The sequence below is a fragment of the Dasypus novemcinctus genome, chromosome X, assembly GCF_030445035.2.
Source record: "Dasypus novemcinctus isolate mDasNov1 chromosome X, mDasNov1.1.hap2, whole genome shotgun sequence".
Lineage (NCBI taxonomy): Eukaryota > Metazoa > Chordata > Mammalia > Cingulata > Dasypodidae > Dasypus > Dasypus novemcinctus.
The window spans coordinates 16,863,238-16,871,970 of NC_080704.1; the positions used below are offsets into that span (position 1 = coordinate 16,863,238).

Genomic DNA, 8,733 nt, shown 5'->3' on the forward strand with positions numbered 1-8,733 from the left:
AGTATTTTTCCTTTTTTTTTTTTCTATTATTTTGGCCATTCTGAGGTATGTGAGTAAATGAAGTGCTCAGAACATTTACTTGGGAGCATCTGGTAAATCTGGGTGACCGTTAGGCCCTCTCCAGATGTTTTGGTTAGTGTCTAATTTAGAGCTTGATTCCTTCCATAGGCTCTTCTCTTTGGGAGTTGCCAATTCTTAATACTTCATTAAGTCGTATAAGTCATATTGAGCAAGGGGGAGGCTAGATTCAGCATACAAAGCTGGACTGGTTCTTGTGGGAGTTTGGGCTGTCATCTTAGCAGCCAGATCAGCCAAGATATTTCCCTTGCTTTTGTCTGAATTGAGGGTTTTCTGAAGCCTGAGCTTTAACTTTGATAACTGCAATAGCCTTGGGAAGCAAAAGGGCTTCAAACAGATTAGCTACATACTTTATTTTTAATGGCAGTTCCAGAGGAGGTAATATACAAGGAGATCATCAATATATTGTATAAGAGTGGGACCTGAGGGAAAGATTATGTCTTATAAGTCATTTTTTAAAGGTTTGAGAAAGTAATGGGGGGAGGATTTGGTGAATTCCTGAGGCATAACAGTCCAGGTATATTGTAATTCATTCCATGTAAATGCAAATAGATATTGGCTAGCAGGGTGTGCTAAAGAATGCATTGCAGAGGTCAACTACAGTGAAATGGGTAGTCCCAGGAAGAATCTGGGAGAGGAAAAGATGAGGATTTAGTACTGCGGGGAAGTGAGGAATGACAATTTAATTTATTGCTGTTCGGTTTTGGACAAATCCCCATTCTTTCCTATTGGGTTTTCTTACAGGAAGTATGGGAGCATTGCAGGCACTAAGGCACAGGATTATTAAGCCCTTCTGCCTGAAGTCCTGAATAATAGAAGTTAAACCTCTCTAATGGCTTCTGGTTTGAGGAAGATTGGGAAAGGATTTTAAAGAGGGCTATTTGGACTAAAAATGGTTCTGCACTTTTAATTGGACCCTAATTTAAGGAATAGAGGACAGGAGATTAGTGTCTATTGACTGTTCTAGGGTGGAACCAGTTTCTAGGCTCAATGTATGCAGGTGACATAGTTCTTCTTGGTCTAAAGGGCTTTCTGGATTAGGCAGGAATAAAATTGTTTCTCCTTTTTCACTAACCTTGAGGTCACATTTCCATTTATTTAGGAGATCTCATTCTAATTGGTTAACTGGGGTGGTGTCACAAAGAAAGAAAGAATGAATTTCTGTGAATGGTCGTAAGGATAACGGAGATTGGGGCCAATTTGGAAGTGGTTTGAACTTGATTAGAAACCCCCAAGTATCTATGTAACTGGATTTTGTCTAGGTTCTTGACTATGCTGCAGAAATGAATTTCAAGAGCCCATTGGGTTAGTTAGGCCAGGGATTTATTAAGGTAGAGAGGGAAGAGAAATGGAAGAAAATAACAGATCATGGGTCCCAGGTAGAGACGAAGGGACGGAAAAGTGATAAAGCAGGCTGATTTATAGAATACAATTTCCCGTTATAAATTATAAATGCCCAGGTTTTACGTGTGTGGTAATCATGGCAAGGGGAAAACAGTGAGAGCAGGATGCAGAGAGCAGGAACAGGCACAAGGACAGGGTGAAGGCAAGAGAGTGCAAGAGAGCAAGAAGTCTTCGAGCTTGCTTTTTAAACCATTAATTATTCCACCCCTTTGCTAATGGCACGGGAGGAGTCCCAGCTGTTTGCTATTTTGATTGATTACCCCACCAGTAATCCCCCATAAGGGCCCAATGGTGAAGTCCTTGGGGGAATATCCGGGGCTTTTCCTGGCTTCTGGAGGAAATCTCGTTCCAGTTGGATTTCTTGTGAGTTTTCCAGCAGCCATCTTGGGATTATTGATGTCCACATGGATTTCTTGCCAGGTTCCAGATTCCCCATTTTACTAGCCTGCTTTATCTACAGTATATTTATTCAAAGGTATGGACTGCTTCAAAAGGGAGGAATTAATAGTGGAGAGAGTAGCCCTGGTATTGATCAAGAAAATGTTTCTCCATTAATTTGGGGCTTTGCTTCTACTTGCTGGTTAAAGTGTGAGGCTAGAAGCAACCCAAGGTACCCTCAGAGGACAGGTCACTGTGGGCCTTACATGGTGGAGGATGTGGATTGGAAGCATTGTGATGATGTTTACTTTTTAATTTAAAGCAGTATTCTTTCTAGTGCCCCAGTTTTTTGTAATAAGGACAGACCCCAGGAGATCTTGGGGTATGGGATGATTTAGGAGGGGCCTACAGTGGTAGTAATTGTAAAGCAAGTTCTTTGGCTTGTGTAGTGGCCTTTTCAGTTTTTAGAGTGCAAATTTACAGTTAAGTTTGTCTACTTGGTAACTGGGACTGTTTCCCAGCCAAGTCTGCCTTTTTACTAAGGTAGCAAGGTTGGCCTTTAGTTCATTGACAAACATAGCATTAAAAGCAATTCCAGATCCAGATTCATCTAGGACAGGGGTTCTTAACAAGGGGAACGTGAACTTGAGTTGAAAGTGAAAAAATATTATTCTTGTGGGGACATGTTGATGTGGGTGTGATCTATTTATTAAGTAATACACAGTATAGTGTGGACTTAATAAGGGGTCCATGGTTTTCCCCTGACTGGCACAGGGGCCCATGGAACAAAAAAGGTTAAGAACCCCTGATCTAGGGCTAGTCCAAAGTGTTGCAGCAAACATTTTTTCTAGTCTTTCTTGAAAATCAAAGACAGGTTCATTTTGACCCTACTTGCAGGCTTGGACTTTGGCCGAATCAGTCTTGCAGGGAAAGGCCTTAGGAATGGCATCTCCCAATTGTTGAGATAATGATTTTAGCTCAATCTAGATGAGGGGAGCTACTTTTAACAGTCATATCTTTTTCTCTGGGTCCTTCCAGTTTGCCATTCTAATCTAAATTTTGGCTTCTCTGGGCCCGGCTAACATATGAATGAGTTGCTAAAGGTCAGGCAGGCAAGTCGATAGGCCTGAATTAAAATGCAAAATTCTTCAGTAAGTTTTTGAGGGTCTTGCGTTGCTTTAAGGAATTCTTTAGCTACGGCCTGGAGTTTGGCCTTAGACCAAGGGGTGAAGACAATTTGGGCAGACCTCCAAATCCATCAGTTAGCGTTTTCTGCAGGTTTTATCTTGAAGGCATTTGAAGATGGGGCTCAGAGTGGAAAGCTGGCAAAGGAGGATATAGAGGTGGTGGAACAGAAGGTATGAACTTGGGAATTTGGGGTATGCATTTGGGATGGATTTTAGTTCCTAATTAGTTTGAGATAATTTTGAGACCGTGTCTTCTAGCATTCACTCTCGAACCTGTTTTCAGTTCTCTAAATACCACTAGAAATAAGCACTCCATTGCACTTATTTTAGAGCCTCAGTTTTCCTATTGCAGTCATAAAAATACAAGTTTATCTAACGAAAAGGATCCCCAGATTGGCTACTGATTAGACAGACTATCTGGGGTGAAATTTTGCTATTGATCCAAAAACAAACATGAACAAGTACCATGGTGTTTGAACATGCAGTGGGAGTCCTTTTCCCGCCCCACCCCCCAAGAAAATCCAGAAGGCTTTTTTTGAACCACTGGTACCCATGACCAGGCTAGTAAACAAAGGTCATTACCTAAACACCAAACTCAAGTAACAAACTGAAAATAATTTTTAAAGACCTATAACACAAGGAAGTGGAGCTCCATCCAAGAGAACTTACCTTTGGCCTTTGAAGAGGCTGGAGGAAATGGAAAGCCTAGACTTCAGAGGCTGAAGGAGAGTTTCTTCAGATCCCACTTGGATGCCAAAAATTGTCAAAAGAACTGCTACTGCAAATAGAAAGAAAAGAGCTTTGTTAACAATATAATAATTCCTGAATTGGGCAATACCAAGTAAAAGCAGGTGTTCCAAAGCATTCAGAGGGCATTGGTAAGTTATAGTCCAAATAAAAAGAAGTGGTAGTTGTCAGGGGAATTCTATTCTAGCAGCTTATTGGAACAGCAAGGCAGAAGGAAACTTGTCCAGAACTAATCAGTCAGAGTTTGGGCTTCTTTTTCTTGTCCTCTTTACTGTGAGTCTCGTTCTCCAAGCTGCACATTTCTGAAATCCAACTGTGTCAGCATAGGTTGTCCACCTTGTGTGCCTCCTTTGCTAGAGGCCATTTTGTAACCCAGGACCTGAAGGTCAATTTATAAATATATCCTGTGATTTTTTTTTTTTTGAGGTACCTGGGGCCAGTGCTCAACCACTGAGCCACATCAGTTTCCCCGAGTTGGTTTTATCATTTGTTTTGCTTGTTGTGTGTTTGTTTTTTTAGGAGGCACTGGGAACCTGGGACCTCCCATGTGGGAGGTGGGCACTCAACTGTTTGAGCCACATCTGTTCCCTTTGATATATATTTTTGACAGTTATATCACAGGAGGACTTTTTGTTTTTAGCAAGAGTTGATTTTTGTCAGTGCCATGGCTATGGAAATTGAAAGGTTGAGAAACACTGATATAAAAGGTATTTGAGATTAAAGTACTTACAAAAACGCCACCAAAATTGAAGGGGGTTTGTTTTGTATTTGCTTATTTTTTTAGTTTCTAATGGCTTGCTCTTTTGTAACTGTCAAGATGGGATCACTATTACCTTGCCCATAGAGGGAGGCATGTTGGTTTGGGACTGAAGGCCCAAGTAAAGAGTCTTCTATCTAGAAAGGGTGATTGCCTTCAAATCAGAAGATATTTAGATGAATTCTTCTGACTTTCCATTGACGCTGTGGGTTGTTGAGCAGTATTTGTGATCTCATGGTTTTTTTGTTTGTTTATTTGTTTTTCATACACAGGAAGGAAATCCATTTATTAGCGAATTTTCATTTGGGTGCATTTAATTCATATTTGTTTGACAACATTCTCCCCATTTTAAAAGTATTTAAAAAATTATCCAGTCAACTCCAGCAATATCTCCTTGACTCCACACTTACAAATAAGTTTTATTTACTATAAAAGGTTTTATTTATACATTCATTAATGAGCCAGAAGATACGTACTTACTGAATTACACCTTGGATGCAGCTGGGGAGAGGAATGAGTACTTTCACCTCTGTTTCATACTTCTCTATGATTTTCTTTTTTACATTTTATTTTTATAAAAAAATTTCTTTTGGACTTTTATAGATTAAGATGTCATGTTGTTGAAAGCAGTAAACCAACCACTCTTACCTTAAAAGACAATACTTTCCACATGTCAGAGAAAACCAGTGAAGACTTCTATCTACAAGTAAGCTTGCTTTCTTCCTAACTAAATCAAAGTTGTAAATGCTAATGAACATTAGAAATCCATTTTTTACCCACTGACTTAAGGAACAACCTCTGGCTTGGACATGACAGAAATGCTGTTCTGTCTTCTTTGTGAAGGAAATCGAATCAGAAATAGTGAATGATGAATTAATTATTAGAGATCTGCTAACTTTTTTAAAGCTTTGGCCATATTAATTTGGAATAGCGACCATATAGCAAAGCTCATAGAGCTTTAGGGAGTATCAAGGAACCCAGTTTAAAGCCAAAGTACCCTGTAGTGCGTTAAATTGGGGGGGGGGGACAGAAGCTCTCTGAGTAGCCCATGGTAGTTCAAGGTTTTCTGTACCTCTCAGAAGTGATTGCTCCTTTCTCAACTAGAAAATTAGACCTTTGAAAAACTAGAGTAAGCAGATAAATGTCCACCGAGCAAATCTAATTCCTCATTGCATTTCCAGCTCCCAAATTTTCAGAGTAGATGGACCCCATACTTCAATGTTTGGATTTCTAACATTTCTGTTTGTCATTCACATTTGATTAATGTACTGTTTTATTAATACAAGTCTTTCATCCTTTTTTTCCTCTTTAGCTCAAGCGTTTATTAGAAAGCAATAGGAAACTTCAAGACCAAGTTCAGCGTTGTATCTGGTTCCAACAGCTGCTGCTTTCCTTAACAGTGCTCTTGCTTGCTTTTGTCATCTCTTTTTTCTATTTGTTGTATCATTAAAGAAGTGGTATGCCCAGTAGGGAAACATGGCTCCTTAAAACTTCTCCACTGTGCCAGAAATGACTAAAAGTAATACACATCTGTGCTTCCTAAAAGGAAATATGCAGCACTTGGGCAGAGGGGAATAGATACATGTCTTGAAAATAAACTGTTAGCTTAAAGAATTGCCTTGAAAATGCTGAAGAAATTGATTATCAGAAATTATAGCTAGTAAGTTAAGACATATCCATTATGTAAATTAATAGTTTAAATATAATTTATTTTTTCCTTTCAATGCTTGTTTTTATCTTGTATATATTAGCTAAACTGAACTGTAAGTAAAATGCTTCATTGCAGCCAAAAAATAATAATCTGCTTTTTTATGATGGAATTATTATAGCCGAGCCAACTTGTTAGTTTTTCTATACTATGTATATAGAAGAACATGTATATTGAAAAAGAAAACAGAATAATTTATGTAATCATAACTTTGTAATTTCAAAAATTACTTCTAGATCATAGTCAATATTCTTTTGGAATGTATAACTATTTAGAGCCAAATCACTTTACCCTTTGTTTCCTATCAGTGTTCCTTAGGAGCCATCTTTTATTAATCTAGGGCTTTTTTCTGAACACCAAGTTAGATAGAATTTTGGAAACTGTTTCATTGCATTTTTCTTTGCATTTTCTTAGTAATGTCCAGAAGGAAAAATCTCGTTTAAAAAAGACTAGAAAGTGGAACTGCTTAATGTAGTTTCTTGTTTCTTACTGTGGCTGGCTACTGAACCTCATTCTACATTGAACCATCTTTACTCATTCCAAATCAAAGAAGTCTCTTTGTGGCCCCTAAATTGCACCATCTTCACTCTCATTCTAGATAAAAGGAGTTAGAGAAAAATTTTGAAGTTAGTTTTCTGAGATGCATAACAATATAATTAATTTACATTTAAATTCCATGTGAAAATCAGCCATGAGAATCCTACAGAAAACTGGAGTATTTATAAGGGTAAAATAAATATAACTCATGATATACTGTAAAACCTTCGGACCAGGGTTAATTGAATTACTTGATATTCTGCCTTTGTTAGAATATTACTCAGTATGGGCCTTCATTCCTAAAAGATACACTGTGCAGGAGCAGAGGCTAATGAAGTTAGTTTCATCATTAATATGGTCAGTTTCAGTCCATATTGATTCAAATGTAAATCTACTTCACATGAAAGAAAAATTAGGCTGCCTGTAAAATAAATTTTGAGTTTTAATTATGCCATGTTTGGGGATTTATTCTTCTTCTGAGATATAGTGTTGTCGGCTTTCACCTTTAGCAGTTGATGATTCATAAATTGAATTATGAAGAATGCTATAATAGAGTTCCTTCAAAATAGGCCTAGAAAACCTTAAAAGGACACTGGTCTGATGCTCTGTCTTAATGTGGGTTCTTCTGTTTCAGTTTGGCAGCTCCAGATGTGAAACTGACTGCAGTCCTCCCTAAGTACCATTCACAGTAGCTCCCTGTGTATGTCACAGTGCTTCCTCTTATATGTTAGATTTTTTACTTTGTTATCCTCTAATCCCAAACGATTTGCATATTTTTTTGTTCCTTGGCAGATAAATCAGTACATTTCCAGTCCTAATTATTTCCTCATCTAACAGTGTCCCTTTAATGTTTCATATGCAAATCAGGTTGGCTCACTAAAACATTCTTGCTTTGACGTCTGGTCAATCTTATTGAATTTAACATATCTTGTTCATGTTTATGTGTCTATTAAAATGAGACTAGGCAGAATCATTGAAAATTAACTATAAAATCAAAGGTATCTAAACTTTTGTATTTGTCTTAAACATATAATTACATTTGCTTTTATTCTATATCCCTTTGATTTTAATCACATTTGTATGATTATTTTTGGTACTCTGCACTTTACCTTTTTATAATTAAGAATTGTATTTTTAATCACGTCATTGGCTGTTCATGACCAAATTTACCAAGGACCAACATTTAGATTTAGATTTTTGTTTTTACTTGGGAATAAAAATTAATAGATTTTCCGTGAAAATATTAAATTGACCTGCAAGTAGCCTAAAAATGTGATTGCTGATATACCTAGCCTCAAATTTCATAATAATGCCATAACTGTTTTTATATCTCACCACTAATTTTAACTGGATTTAATAGCACTTTATTGTACAATTACAAAAAACAAAAATATATTCCTAGAATTGTTGCCAATGTAATTTCTCTAATCTTCTGGTGCTTTTCATATATTTTCAGTATTTTTATTACTATATTGGTATTTTCTTTGTATAAATTGTTCAAAAGAACATGTTTTCTATTTTAATATGTTTTAGAAGAATAATTACATTTATGAAATAAATATCATCAGGAAAAAATTCTGGTCTCTAATTGATAAAGAATTTTAAAGTAAATCTATGTTCAGAGTTAATCTGACCTTGTAAAGATCATAGATATTTCTCTTGAATTGGCTTTGCATTTTTATAAGGCCAGCACTGCAAGTTTTCAAAGATACTATTCAGATACCAGGTAAACATGCTCTTTACCAGGTAAAATGTGTCCTCCTCCTCCCTTCCCTAGCAATATTTGGATGCTCTTCTAAGGAATTCTCCATTCTCCCCACACTTAGCATTGGATCCACTGTCTTGGCTTGAGGTCCATTATTGAATCTAGAACTCAGGCTACAATGAGCCAGAATTGCCCCTACATCCCCCCAGTCCTAGTATTTATACGCATTTCC

The 8,733-nt window shown here is 37.2% G+C and overlaps 1 protein-coding gene across 3 annotated transcripts in view; it reads left to right on the forward strand.

The window, feature by feature from the left end:
• MOSPD2 (motile sperm domain containing 2) overlaps positions 1–8,302 on the forward strand; it is a 74,491-nt gene extending 66,189 nt beyond the window's left edge. For 2 of the 3 annotated variants that reach the window (XM_058291802.2, XM_071213011.1), the window contains 2 exons: positions 5,155–5,257; positions 5,864–7,245. In XM_058291802.2, coding sequence (XP_058147785.1) covers positions 5,155–5,257; positions 5,864–6,001 — 241 coding nt within the window. In that variant the 3' untranslated portion in view covers positions 6,002–7,245. Of the gene's footprint in view, positions 1–5,154; positions 5,258–5,863; positions 7,246–7,430 lie in introns of those variants that run through there. The other variant, XM_058291803.2, reaches the window with a different exon arrangement.
• Positions 8,303–8,733: the final 431 nt, after the last annotated feature.